Here is a 14,764-nt window from a genome sequence, read left to right on the forward strand (position 1 = left end):
GCTATACTGGTTTATCTTTCTTCTTTTCCACTTTTTAGGCCTCCTAGGATCTTATTTGCAATGTGCAGGTCGAGTATTGCTCAATAAGCTGGAAGTATGAAGAGTCAGTGTGATGCACACTGTCCTTCTGTAGCTCACATTATGTGTTATTAGAAATAGAGGGTCTCATGACATGTGCTTCTAAAATGAGGTTCTAATTTGTGATCTTAAAGGCAACCAAGGAAACAAGAATGAAGCAGAGGAGGAGTAATGGCAGTGTGGTTCTCTACTTTTCTTACTGCATTAGAGTTCTTCCTTTTGTAGATAAGAAGAGTTTTCTAACTTACCTGTTGGTATGCCTGGGATCAGGAACTAATTTATGGTATAGGGTTTTTTCACTGTCTTTGGGTTACCATGAAGAAAAACAGTTCTCCAAAATAAACTTGTTTTCTAGGTAAATCCATGGGCAAATCTGTTGCTGTTTGTGAGTTTGCCCACACGTGACTAAAGGCAGTTTTTTTGTGTCTGAGATTCCCAAGGAGCCCTGTGGTGCGATTCCCATCTGAACTCCCTCTGGCCTAAGCATCTGGAAAATAACCCCGTCAGTACTGTAGAGATGTGCAGTATCTGAAGTGTTGATTGTTATGGAATAGTTACCTTTTATCTCTTGCTGTAACTAGAGATAAGCCTTCAAATGGAGGGGAAGGAAATACTGAGTAAGACAGTGTCACTGTAGTCTCTCCCTTTCCTCCTCTGTAGCACAGCCATCTTCTAATCCTGGATGTCACTGTGTCACGATCCGGTATTCGGATACGAGGCAATTTTTTGCGATCTTGCTGGGACAAAACAAAGATAACACAACATTGGGTGCACAAAGAGGCACCGGGGCTGGCGTGCGGTCTTACGAGAGATGGGGCAGAACCCCCTTGCTTTCCAACACTCCTCACCGCAGTGGGAGGCTGGGGTGGCTGGATTCTGCCTTCCCTCTCCTGGGATGAGCCGCACGGCAGCTGCATCCTTTGTTGCCTGGCAGGGCCTGAGAAGAAGTTTAAAGGTGATCCCAAGTGGTGAAATTAAGACACAAACGAGGTCAGATGTCACGCGCACAACAAACTTTTATTAGAGTAACATGGCAAAGTCCCTAGAGCGGATAGGACAGGGAGGAAAACAGAGACAGAGAAGAAGGGAGAAAGCAGAGATACAGAGGACAGCAAGCGAGAGCATAGTTACCACCACGGTCCAGCGATGTCGTCGGTGGGGAAGTGGTTCCTGGTGGGGAAGTGCTTCCAATGCACCCATAGTGTCCCAGAGTTTTATACAGTTCTTGCCCACTGCACCCCCACTTTTCTCCATGAATAAGGGAGAAAATTCTTCTATCTTCTCCATGCTCATCAGAGACAGCAGGGGGCAGGTATGATGCCAGGGGCTATGTAGTCTTTGTTTGACTAATTGATGAGGTCATCCATTACAAAGGAGGAGCTTGAGACAACTGGCACCACAGGATTAGTTTGTTGCAGTGGAGTTTCGAAGTGGCTTGAGACTGGCATTCTTTGTCTTGTCCTTCTAAGTCGGTGGTTTTCATGAGATATCAGGGCCTGGTTATCACTGGATATTCTGCTCCCAGCACCAGCTGTAGAACTCCTTTGTCTCTGATCTCAGCATGTCCCACACTGAACTCCCCAGTTCTTAGGTACTCGTCACAGGAGGGGAAGCAAAACGGTTGGGTGGGTTGCTGAGACATCTCTTCAGTCCATCAGCAAATGTTGTTCAACTCTCAGATGCCACAAGACAGACAACAGATACCCTGAGTGCCAAAGTCCATCACTTATCTCTTGGATTGTTCAAGACAAGCACTATACATCCTGAATGCCACACTGGTTACTCAGGCTAAGAGTGCTTTTTTGATAGAGATCCAGAACTTAATATAGCATATTCTGGGCTCTAGAGTATGTGTAACTCTGGATCCCATGAGTGATTGAAGGAGAGCACAAATAAAGTCTTTATCTCCCGTATGGGAGCACAGATTACCTAGAACCATCCCTTTACACTCTTTTCTTTATCTGTATTCCAGCAACATTGTTAGAATTCTGTCTGAAACATACAAGACTAACCTACATCAAATAGCAAAAAGTACTTGGTTAGCAGCATACAACCTGTATAAAATTGATTGGAGGCTTTCTAGTGCCTAATTTTAAACTAATAAAAGCTATTAATTTTAGTATTTTACTAAATTTGTGTGTCTTTTATTTGCAGTGGTGTTTAATATTTTATTATGTTGCCACTACAGTCACTATTCATCATAAGCAAAATCAGTTTTGGGGGGATTAATGGGCTGGGTTGGGTTTAGGCTCACATGATTCTGTTGCTTTGTTGTTTTGGATTATAGAACTGGACAATAGAATTTGCATGTCATAACAAATCTCTGTATGAGGTGATATAGTATGTTTTTTGTAAACTATGTTCTTTAATCTTCCTAGAAAGAATGAGTGTATTGTGCTTCTACTATCTGATGCAGCTATTCCAACAGAGAATAATACCTAACAAATACAATGCTTAAAATAATGAATCAATATATTTTGTTTAGACCTTGTTGACTCCTTCTGTTTGTTTCACTCCCCCCAGACAAACGTGTCGATGACTGGCCCTTGATGCAGTCTCCATTTCCAACACTGACTATAAGTACTATTTATCTTCTCACTGTCTGGCTGGGCCCCAAATGGATGAAGACAAGAGAGCCCTTCCAGTTACGTTTCCTGTTGGTTGTATACAACTTTGGAATGGTTCTACTCAACTTCTTCATTTTCAAAGAGGTGTGTATGCCCTCTCACAGGAGGCGATTCCTATTTAAGTCTGAGGGTGTCAACAGATTGCAAAAAGAAAATAATCTTACATATTCACAATGTCTATTGAGAGTGAATGTATTGCACAGACTTTTAAAGATAGGTTTATGTTTGGTGTGAGTATTTTCATAGCTAGGTACATTCCATTTGAGAATAAATGTACTAAATGAGTCTGGAGAGAGAATGTGTGTACTAGCTATTTTGTGTGCTTCTTAGATTTGTTAGTGTAAGTACTGGACAGATTCACTAAAATCTGTAGAGGTTTAACAGTTGTAACTGATTTTTCCTTTTAATAATCCTGAATTGTGTCTTGTTATAAGTCCTAAAGTATCTTGTTAGAAATTGAGCTGTTTAGTGCCTTAATAGGTTTATCATTTTGGAAATTCAGATATCCATTGTCTGTAGTGAGGAACAGTATCTTGTTTGTAAGTTATCTTTTAGAATAAGAATAAAAATTAACTATCTTTTTTTTAAAAAGAAAATAATACAGTCTTCTAGTATTTTGTTTGCAAAGTTCTGAGTGTGTTAATTTTAAGAAATTTCAGTGTTGCTTCATTTCTTCTTTGTTAGATTTTCTGTACAGAGGAAATTACTAATAACAATGCAGTGGATCAGCTCTTTAGCAGTAGCTAAATGGGATTATTTAACAGTTTGGTAATCATTATACAAGGATAGCTCTCCAGAATACAGCTGTAGGTAAGGAATGGTTTATGCTGCTGTGACTTTGCTCATGTTGATTGAGGGTTGTCTTCCTTGAAGATCTCAGATGACAAAATTGCAAAACCCCTTTTGAGGAGTAAGCAAATAAACAGAGCAGCTAAAATTACAGCATTGCAGAACTCCTCCTGGCTGGCCTGTTCTGTAGTTTTGCCAGGAAAGCGTGGCATATCTGATTGTGATCTGCATATTGACCCTTTCCCACGGCTTCTATAATAAAAACATTAACTGATTTCAGCCTTGTTTTAAGATGTGGTTCAGTAAAAGTTTAGCCATCAGCCTTCAGTCATAATTTTGTCTAAATTGTTTGCTTGCACTATTCAACTAAGTAATAAAATACTACAGGTTCCACAGAACTTAATGCTGACACGCAAGGATAGTTGTAGGAATGGATGAAATCCAATCATCTTGGCAGGTTAAGACTGAAATTCTTAAATTAATTTTGCAGTGTTTTTGCTGTGTCTGTCTTTTTCACTTACTGTTTTAAATTTATTTGTTCTATCCATAAACTGAATTATACCAAATTTGTGGTCAACCAATTTTCAAGCCTGTATTGCTTATAGGATAACAGGGGTTTGTATGGCATTTCCAAATCACTGAATTAACAGAAGAATGAATGGGACTGTGGTTTTTGCTGATAGGCTGAAAGCTCCTCAGTTTAGACACAGGTTTTAGTTTCCTGGTATTTCAATCGTAGGTTGTTATTCAGTGGATATTAAGGCTATGGATACAACGTTTGCAGGTAGTGCCCTTTCTGGACCTCTGAGGCTGGTCTGAGGAAGATGCTCAACTTTCAACTGTTGCATTTAACCAGGCAGCTTCTGCTTCAATCTATGAAGTGTGCCACTGTTGTAACTCACATGAGTATTGTCATTGTTATGAGTAAAATGATACACAGCTTCCATTTTGTGAATGACTGAGAAGTTTTCAGGTATTACTGAGAACAGAATTTGAATGTGAAATGTCTTTAAATGTTATTTAAATAATCATCCTGATGGCAAGCTGCATTTTTCATCTGTGATAAATTAGGTTAAAATGTAAGTCCATAAAGCACTGTTAGCTTGTCTGGTCCAAGACTCAAATTTGTTGGACTCAAATTCAGATTCAAATGAGGAGCAAATTTTGCTTAGAACATGCAGAAGTCCTAGATGTGTAGCCCCTATTTTAACACAGAATCTTGCATTTCTTATTCTCCTCTGAAGCAGTCTGGTGAAGCCAGTTTACTGCCTGTGGCCAAGTGAACCTTGATCAAATTACCCAGTAGGTCATGGTACTTGGTTAGTTTCTGTGACAATGCAAACTAAACTGTTCCCTGCTCTTCTCTGATGTTATAAAGTGTGCCCATGTGTGTCTGGGACCACACTGGAGAGTAGTGGTGTTACAGCAGATTGTAAATGGACTTGGATCATAGAATCATAGAATCATTTTGGTTGGAAAAGACCATTAACATCAAAGGATTATGCAGAAGTAGTTCAGGTGGGTTTTTTTAATTGCTGTGGACAGTTCTTTCACTTCCCTACTTTGGCAGACATGTACAGCAACTAAGTCCAGGTTTTCACCAGGTTTTGTATGTTTGTTATATCTGGATAACTCTTGTCTCTGCATGTGACAGCACTCCTAGTGCTGTGTACTAGATGAGATAACAAAATAAACTTGAGTTCAGTCTAAGTAGGATTGAAGTCAGATTAGGGTTAAGAATAATCAGTGGCTACCTGTGTTTGTTATGGACACCTTTTTGTACCACCCTGCTCTTGCAGCTAGCAATTTGCAGGCTATATCTGCTCCACTGCTATCTTGAGACTCTTAACAGGGTGGGATTGCCCAGCTTTAAACAGTCCTGGATCATAATGTTTATGAACATCAGCATCAGAAGTATTACTTGAAATTTGTACAGCTCTAAGCAGGTGTTCTTCTTTCCAGTGGGAACTTGCTGAAATGTCAAGTTTATCTTCTCCTGTTTGGATTATTGCAATGTGCTTTATTTGGAGTGGCCCTACAGGAGTACTTCATGTGCTTTACGCCATTTCTGATGGCACAAATTGGAGAACTTTTCTTCATCCAGTTTATCTCAATTTGTTTTATGAGTGCTCAGCATTGGATTTTGATGGGTGTACTGTTGTAAGAATAATAGATCCAAATTATCTAATCCCTGTCTCTTGGAGAGAGTTCTCTTGAATCCATCATGGGAATATAATTTCTGTCATTCATAGTGAAATCAATTTAGTATTTTCTATCTCTGAAACTAGAGCTGTCAGAGGGAATATTAATGTTTGAATAGCTTAGGGTCATACTGGAGTTCTTAGTAATTTGTACAAGACTCCAAGTATCTGGGCAGATACAAGGAGTGAAAAATGAATAATTTTTAATTTACAAGAAAAAAAGACAACTGTGTGTTAGAACTAAATGTTGGTTTTCTTCAATAGTATTGTCAGAACTGGTAAGGATATTCTAAGTGCTTTTGTTCAGGTAAGTTTGATGTAGCAAGAAATTTGCTGATAATTGTTATGAATGTGTTTTATGTAGCATCTTTCCCCTCATGTGTGACTTCAATATTTTCAGCTGTTCTTGTCATCAAGAGCTCGAGGGTACAGCTATGTCTGCCAGACTGTGGATTATTCAGATAATGTTTATGAAGTTAGGGTGAGTATTTATTTTCTGTATATGTATATGAATGTATGTAATACATAGCATTACATGATGGTTTAAGTCTTGTCTGAAAATAGTGTTTCCATAGTCAGCCATGACTGTATCCTGTTACATTCTCACAGACCACTTCAGGTTTGATGACATTGCACATAGCAGGTTTCATCAAAGTATATCAGTGTGTATGCATTAACTTTCATCTGACTGCTGCAAGTAAGGGTTGTCTTAAAGATACCATCCTTGGCTTCATCTGTGGTTGTACAATCCAGGATAAACTTTGTACAGATAATTTTGGTTCCTAGACCTTGCTGAAGTTCATACCAGGGTGACCACAGTAAAGCTGTAGTGTCTAGATCAAAGCAAGTTAAGATTTGTCAGCATATATTGTGGTTGTGCTTCACTCATGCTGGTGAGGCAGCTTTTTGTCTCCTTCACCCGGGTTTGGCTTTGTGAGGTCATTCTGGTTTCTGGCAAATGTATTATCAGTAAATGTGAGGCCTAGATTTCAAATGTGTGTTTCTTTGGAAAGCATTCAAATTAAAATCAAAGTGCAGATGCGTGTAATTTCTGTAATACTGTTGATTAGCTCAGGCACTAAACCTTCCAGCAGACTATCTTTCAGCTGTTCTTGGAAGTTTCATTACATTTTCAGGAACATGTTCTAATCTGTAGGTGAAAGTGTGTTACAGTCTAAATACGTTTAATACTTACAACATGTTTTGAAAAATTTCTGTCTTCAGGGTGGCTGTTCATGGGCAGTATTACTCAAAAGCTTGTGCATATGAGAGGGGTGGTAGTGAGGATAGGTTTGAGTTATACACCTTGTGTATAATGGCTGATGTTGCAGAACAACTCTGTGTGTAGATTTGTATTTATCTTATGGTAGCCACCTATCTTTAACCTTTGCCAATAATATACACTCACTATTTTAGTGACTAAAATTTTCTGTTCATAATTTTGTTAAAAACCAAAATCTAGCCAAGTATAAAAAATGCTTGGTGGGTTTTTCTTCAGTAGATAAGCCAAACAAATGTCTTTCTACTCAGCTGGATGACATTGAGGACTGCGATGGTACACATTGAAAGAATTTGATATTAGCTAAGTACAAGTAGTAATGACATTTTAGTATGCTAAAATTCAGTTTCACAGCCACACTTTCAGGTGCATTTGTTTGTGAGAGCCTGTGGAGGAGTCAGACCTACTCTAAAGAATCATAGAATGGCTAGGTTTGTAAGGGACATTAAAGATCATCTAGTTCCAACCCACCTGCATGGGTGGGGACACCTCCCACTAGACCTGGTTGCTCGAAGCCCCATCCAACCTGGCCTTGAACATTTCCAGGGGTGGGGCTTCCACAACTTCCCTGGGCAACCTGTGCCAGTGTCTCACCATCCTCACACTAAAGAATTTCCTTGTAATGTCTAACCTAAATCTTCCCTCCTCCTGTTTTGATCTGTTACCTCTTGTCCTCTCGCTATATGCCCTTGTAAAAAGTCCCTCCCCAGCTTTCCTGTAGCCTCTTCGGATACTGGAAGGCCACTATAAGGTCTCCCTGGAGCCTGCTCTTCCCCAACTCTCTCAACCTGTCTTCATAGGAGAGGTACTCCAGCCCTTGGATCATCTTTGTGGCCCTCCTGTGCTCTCTCCTCAGGAGCTCCATGTTCTTCTTATGTTGTGGACTCCAGAATTGGATGCAGTGCTCCCGGTGGGGTCTCGGGGAGCAGAGTACAGGGGGAGAATCACCTCCCTTGACCTCCTGGCCACAGTTCTTTTGATGCAGGTCAGGATATGGTTGGCTTTCTGGGCTGCAAGCACACATTGCTGGCTCATGTTAAGCTTCTCGGCCACCATCACCCCTAAGTCCTTCTCTTGGATTGACTGTTTTCAGTCCATCTTCATAGTTCCCAGTGACAGGACAAGGGGCAACGGACACAAGCTGGAACATGGGAATTTCCATTTAAATATGAGGAAAAACTTCTTTATGATGAGGGTGACAGAGCACTGGAACAGGCTGCCCAGAAAGGTTGTGGAATCTCCTCTGGAGATACTCAAGATCCACCTGGTTGCAGTCCTGAGTAATGTGCTCTAGGGGATCCTGCTTTAGCAGAGAGGTTGGACTGGATGATCTCTAGAGGTCCCTTCCAACTCTGACAATTCCATGATTCCATGATTCTGTTGTGTTCATTGTGACAAACAAAGCATTGTACCATAAAATAAAGGCAAAATGACCAATGTATTTATTGCATATGATTTGTCCAGAAAAGAAAGGTTGCTCTAGCAATACCTACTCTTTGGTTTTCCTGACTTTTTAAGCTTTTTTGAAACTTGTGAATTTGCATGATCTTTAGAAGTAGAGTTCTAAGTTGCAATGTGTTCAGTTTGCAACTGAGAGAGTTGAGGAAGCAGGGAAAACTGAGTTATCTTTAGCTGTTGCAGCAATTGTATAGTATGTTATCAGTCAAGACCCTGATCTTGATAATTATGTAGTAGTTCTTTTGAATAAAATCTCTATTCAGGCAAGTTGCAAGTAGAAAGCTGTAATTTCTACAAGCCTACTTTATCTTACCAAGGAGTCTGGGATACATTTCTGTCCCACTTTAGAGTGTATCATGCTCTGCATTTGGAAGGTATTTTGTTGGTTTTTGACACTGTAGGACAAAAATACCCCCAAACTTCCTCAAGATTTCTTTTTCCATAATTTTTTCATAGTATACACCTGAAAAAAAGCAATGTTGAAACATAAATATGAGCTTTTTGCAGTTTTGTGTTTAGAATTGATAAACATTGTAGCACATCCTCTTAATACTTCTAGATACCTAGTGTCTAGTGTCTGTTGGCACTGGTCTTCTTTGAAGAGCAGTACTGTACTGCAACAGTAGAATTAATTGCAATGCAGTAACCTTAGTTGTAAAAGAATAAGCCAGTTTGTATTAGTCAGGTGAAAGGAGATTGGGACTAACCCAGATGAAAATGACACCAAGCCCAGAAAGCATACTGAACATGCTCTAGAAAGGAGCAGCTTCGTATATGACTTTATTGTGGGGCTAAGAAAGCTGGAGCAAATATTGAGAAATGTGAAACTAATTGCATGTGGTGTCTGAATGGCAGCATAGAAGCCCTGGTGTGAGACCTCTGTTTATATCTTTTCTGGAATGGGCCACTATTTTTTTGCTATATAGTGGCCCCTTTTGATCAAAGCTGTTGCTCAAAATGAGGGGCCAAGAAACCATCCTTTTTTCCTCAAAGGAGCACAGAGAGCTGGTAGAGAGCTAGTGCCAGAGAACGTCTTCCCTCTCCTCTCCAACCCACATCGTGTGTCAATACAGTGAGCCAATGGTGATTTCAAGGGAACAGTTAAGGGCATGTAGTGACACTTGCCCTGTATAGTCTAGCACAGTGATCTGTAGCTCACAGACCTCTTAAGTCAGACATAGCCTCTTTGTTTTGCCAGTTTTTAAGGGAATATTTTTTCTATTAACTTGTCTGTATGTTTTCTTCACCTTTACCAAGCTTCTGACTTCCACTGACAATTAATTCTGTAGGTAGTTAACACATGGTATGAGGAAATTGGTTCTCCTGCTTACTGTTTTGAACCTCCCTCCACTTTTCAGTCTCATCCAGGCTCCCCTGGCTGTTGTTCTACAATGTCAGGCAAGGGTGGCTGGAGAAAGCAAGAGTGGAAATTATATTCTACAGTTGCAGACGTATTTGCAGAAATTAGCTCCTTTCTAAAGTGCGTATATTCTGGGTGTAGTAGGTAGCCACCTTACAGATTGCTGGCAGGAAGTTAAGGAATTGTGTTCTGTAATGGGTTCTATAAAAAAATAAAATGTTTGGAGTAAACAAGAAAGAAAAAAGGGAAGAAATCCCCAAGAAGGGATTTTAAAGGAGCTGAAGCTGCACCTTGGAAGAACTTTTTGGGTTATAGCTTATGAGTCAAAAGGGCCAGGGTGTTAAATCTGTGCTTTGTAGTACTCCTTTAGAAGCTCCAGTATTTGGAGAGAACATTTTCCTGACACTAAGTTAAAGCATACGAGTGTCAGTGAGTAGTCACTTTCCCCTTCTGCTGACATTTGTGTGTCCTTGTTTCCCAGCTCAAGGTTCATCTATTTTATTATAATTTCTGAAGAGCTGAGAACTGGGAATTGAGGCTCTGGGAATTACTTAGTTCCTGGCTTTAAGTGTGCTGTCATGATAAAGAAGACAACCATAGCTCAGCTTTATTGTAATTGTAATCTAAATTGTTTGTGTTTATATCTAGAGTTTGAATATATTCCTTTTATGAAATAAATGTAATAATTATTTACTTTAGCCTCATTGAAGAGGGAGTTTGAGTTAACAAAATTGACTTCATAGTCCTGTAAACAAAGTTCTATAGGTGAAGCAGGGAAAAGAGTTCTCCTTAAAAGCCACTTTAATTTTTCATGTTACTGTTACCTTCTAAGAAGTACCTCTCCCTTCAAACCCCTTAAGGGATAACTTTTTCCAACCCAAAATGAGGAAGGAGGGTGCAGGAACAGAGTCCCATGTTAAGAGTCCTCTGTTCAAAAGCCCTGCAGCAGGCAGAGGTCATGGGATTGAACCTCTTGTTGACCCCCTTAATCCTAGGCTGTAGTGTAATCTTCCTGTGCCATCTGGTGTTGTAACAGACATGGATTGGCTCGTAAAAAAATTGAAAATTGTTAGAAGAGTTATGGTTGTGACTAGTATTATTAATTTCAGGAATTAATGCCTTTTTAATGTATTTTCTTTTGAGCTGAATCAATTTCATGCTGTGTCCAAAGAAAGGCTACAGGTTAGGTCCTAACTTCTGATGTCTTGCAAAAGAAGTTTATAAGTAGCCATCTGCCCCTGACATAGATTATGTAGCAGAGTATTGTTCTGCTTTATTTCTGCCCTCTCCCTGTGTCTGCCTTGGACAAATAACAACTGTTTCCTTTTCTTCTGCGTCTATAATGATCAAAACATCTACATAGGTCACTGAGACCATTGAAGTAGATCATGGGTGCACAACACCTATCAGGTTTGAGAATATAAATAATAGTAAAATTTGATGGTAGGAAGAGAGCAAAAGAGCTGTCAGAAATCTACAGGAATGCAAAAATCAGCAGGCATGATCCTGCAAAGAAATGGATGCTATTTTTGTTCTTAAGTGATGGGAAGCATTTCGATCAAAAGTTCAGCTGATGTTGATCCACAGACTGTAACTGGTTTTTGTGCAAGGCAGGTGGAATTCAAAAGAAGAGGAATGAGAAGTATTAAATGACTCATCTAAGAGCATGCAATGAGACTGTGGCATCTTGGGTGTAAAACATAAGGGATTTTGTTGGATTTTTCTCCATTTCAGGTCTATGTTGTATAGTAAAATGGCTCTTTGCTTCTTGGCTATTTGGCTTAGTGTTCCAGTGTTTCTTTAACAAAATGCGCTTTGGCTTTCTAAGAGATTTTATGGCAGTTTGCTTCTAACTGCCCTGTTGATTCTTTAGAAGTCTCTCAGAAGGGAGAGAATCTCTAAAGAGCTTTAGTATTGTTGTGCTGGCTTGTCATTTTATGGATATGATCCAAAATGTTTATTATTAACTCATGAGATGAGAATATGCTGATCTTAATTTATTTAATAGATGCAGCTTTAGCAAAGAACTGTAAAAGATGCTGGACTGTTACGCTAACTCATGGGTGTGAGACAAAGCCTTGATGTGGGTGTTATTATAACACCTGATTACCTGTCCCAGAAGCAGAACTATACTGGGTATTGAGCAACATGTATATATGTGTTGATGGTTCTTGCAGCTTGCCTTTGTGTCTGGGAACTCCAGGATCTGTGAGGTGTCACTTTTCTCTCATTAAGCCTCATGCCAACTTCGACCGATCTTTTTTTAATATAAAATTGACAAAATATACATCTTCTTCCTGAAACCTGAAGTAGGCTAAATCACATCCAGAGAATGAAATGAGTATTCATCAATGGATGCATAGAAGGCTGCAATTTGGCAACTGAAAGTTGTGCAGTCCCTTTGGGAAACTGCAGAGTCTGCAATGCAGATCTGCAGCACTGTTCTGCTCCCGTGCTGCTTTTTGCTTCTGCTGAAATCTCTCCTAACTGTTCACCAGTCCAGTTGCTGCTGTGACAGACCCTCTGAAGAGAGATGTGTTCCTTTCCCATTAGCTTGGAGAAATGGAAGAAAACACCATGCAGGGCTGCAGCATTGCTTTCTACTGCTCATTCTCCTGATTCTCTTTTATCTCGCTTGCCTAATTGGGTGTGTGTATTTGGGAGGGGAAGCTACTGCTGTCTTAAGTTTTCTCTTCTGTCCCCCTTGGGCCCTGAGGGGATGGAGGCATTATTTCTTACCATGTTAAGGTTAGAAATTCTGATCTCCCATCAGATGAGTCCTGAAAGACCAGATGAACTTCTGACAAATAAGTGTGTTGTGGCATTGTCTGCTCTCCTTGCTGGTGGTGCCATTTCCGACTTCCCTTTTTTTTTTTTCCTTTTTCTTTTTTTCTTTTTTTCTTTTTTTCTTCTCTATCTCTGTATGAGTCACCATCTGGGATATGTTCTCATCCCATCCCTGCATAACAAGCTAGATGACTTACCATGCCAGGAACTAGACTTGTTGCTATGCTTTGGGATCTGTAAGGGAATCCCCACCACCACCATATCCCCATATCCTAGTATTAGCAAATTGCTACACAGAGCTTCTGGGCTTTATAACAATAAAACAAAATCCTGATTTCAGGAGGAAGTCATGTTTATGTTGCATCTTGGGCAAGAGTCACTGTGATGGGTGGATTAGAAAAAGAAATTTGGGTGTGTAGCATGGCCCTATTGGGCAGATGGGTTAGATCTCTGCAGCTTGTGTGGCTCCCATGGTCTCATTTCTTCTATTCCCTGAATGACACAGAGCCACTGAGGGATTGCTGCTTTTCCAGAGGGGGTTGCTGAGCAGACTAGAAGAACCTGAGGGTACCCTACCACACCTAGTTTGTAAGAGGGATTTGTGATTTTCCCACCCATATGCCTGTGGTACTGGAAGAATTCTATATAAGGTTTCAACCTTTGCAATTACATTTTATCGTTATGTTTCTGCCTTGTTGTTCTGACCACATCAAAGTGCTATGTCCTTAGCACAGGAAGCCCTGTGCTAGTCTTCTGCAAAGCTTAGGACAGAGACTGAAATACAACTACCTATGTTTAACTCCCTATGTAAACTGTTCAGACATGGCAAAGCTTTTAATTATATTGGCTCTTTTTCACTGTTGTGATTTGTGAGCAGTAGACTCAGAATAATATTTCCATGTCCAGCATAGATGGAGTATTGTTTTTGTTGTTCTTATACTGTCAGATGTTTCATGTCTCCACCTCAAAATTTACCAGGACTTGGGGAAGGAAGAGGTATCCTTCTCTTGCAGCTGATAGGTGGAGAGAACTTAATTACATTCAGCTTGAAATCACTAAAACTTGTTTTGTCTTTTTTTTTTTCCTTACAGATAGCTGCTGCTTTATGGTGGTATTATGTCTCTAAAGGAATTGAATATTTGGATACAGTTTTCTTCATCCTGAGGAAGAAATTTAACCAAATTAGTTTTCTTCATGTCTATCACCATTTCACCATGTTCACCTTGTGGTGGATTGGTATTAAGTGGGTTGCAGGTGGACAAGGTGGGTTCTCTTCCTCCAATACCCTTTTGATTGGACACAAGGGAGAATTATTATTGTTTGGGAGCAATGGAAAAAAGTTTTTGGAGACTTAACTTTGTAATATACAAGGCTGTTTAGATAGCACTGAAGCAGTGCAATAGCTTTAATGCATATAGTTTTCCTCTGTGGGAAACGTGGGGGAGGAAAAGATAACAGGGCAATAATCTAATCAATTGCAAAACCTTTTTTTTTTCCTCATGGGCATCAATTGGAATCCTGAAGTTCTGTCTTCAAAGTTATCCTTCTGTGTGAAACAGGAAGATTAACATGTCTTGCCTAACTTAAATTTTTGTAGCTGTGGAGAACTGCAAAATCTAATTACAGGCCACAACCTGTATGCAAATGTGATGAAGTTAATGGAGATTATTTTTTGGCATTGTATCCGAGTTTGGGGGTTGCTTGCTTTCTTTAGAAAGAGGCGTGTATAAAATTCTGAAGCTTTCCCTTGATGGTGAGCCAGTGAATCTGTCAGTTAACTTTTAAAACCTATGCATAATGGCACAATTCTATAATTCATTATGAGCCTTTTTTTTTCTTGATTCCTTTTTAAAGCCCTGGTCAAATAATTTTATTCCATTGTACTTGGAACATTCTCCCTTGCCTACATTGTACCCTGGTTTCTGTTGTTTTGCCCTGTGTCTCACGAATTATAAGCTCTACAGAGCTGATGGTTCAGGTAAAATAGGCTGTCTTCTTTGTAATGTGCTTTATAGACATAAGACACCTGAAATAACATGCAGTAAACACTACACCAAACTAATATTTTGGGTTTTTTTGTCAAACCACACCAATACTTAGTACATGGGGGGTTTATGCTCTCATTTACCATAGATACCTTGTACTGAGTGCTTACTTATATTCAAAAGAAGAAAGATTTTAAATT

General features: G+C 39.7%; 1 protein-coding gene across 1 annotated transcript in view; it reads left to right on the forward strand.

Moving 5' to 3' along the window:
- The window catches only part of ELOVL4 (ELOVL fatty acid elongase 4), a 38,677-nt gene that overhangs the window by 17,128 nt on the left and 6,785 nt on the right, over positions 1 to 14,764 (forward strand). Inside the window, exons 2-4 of the mRNA XM_051616001.1 lie at positions 2,602 to 2,789; positions 6,096 to 6,176; positions 13,671 to 13,842. Coding sequence (XP_051471961.1) covers positions 2,602 to 2,789; positions 6,096 to 6,176; positions 13,671 to 13,842 — 441 coding nt within the window. The remainder of the gene's footprint in view (positions 1 to 2,601; positions 2,790 to 6,095; positions 6,177 to 13,670; positions 13,843 to 14,764) is intronic.

Source organism: Apus apus, chromosome 3, assembly GCF_020740795.1.
Source record: "Apus apus isolate bApuApu2 chromosome 3, bApuApu2.pri.cur, whole genome shotgun sequence".
Classification (NCBI taxonomy): Eukaryota; Metazoa; Chordata; class Aves; order Apodiformes; family Apodidae; genus Apus; species Apus apus.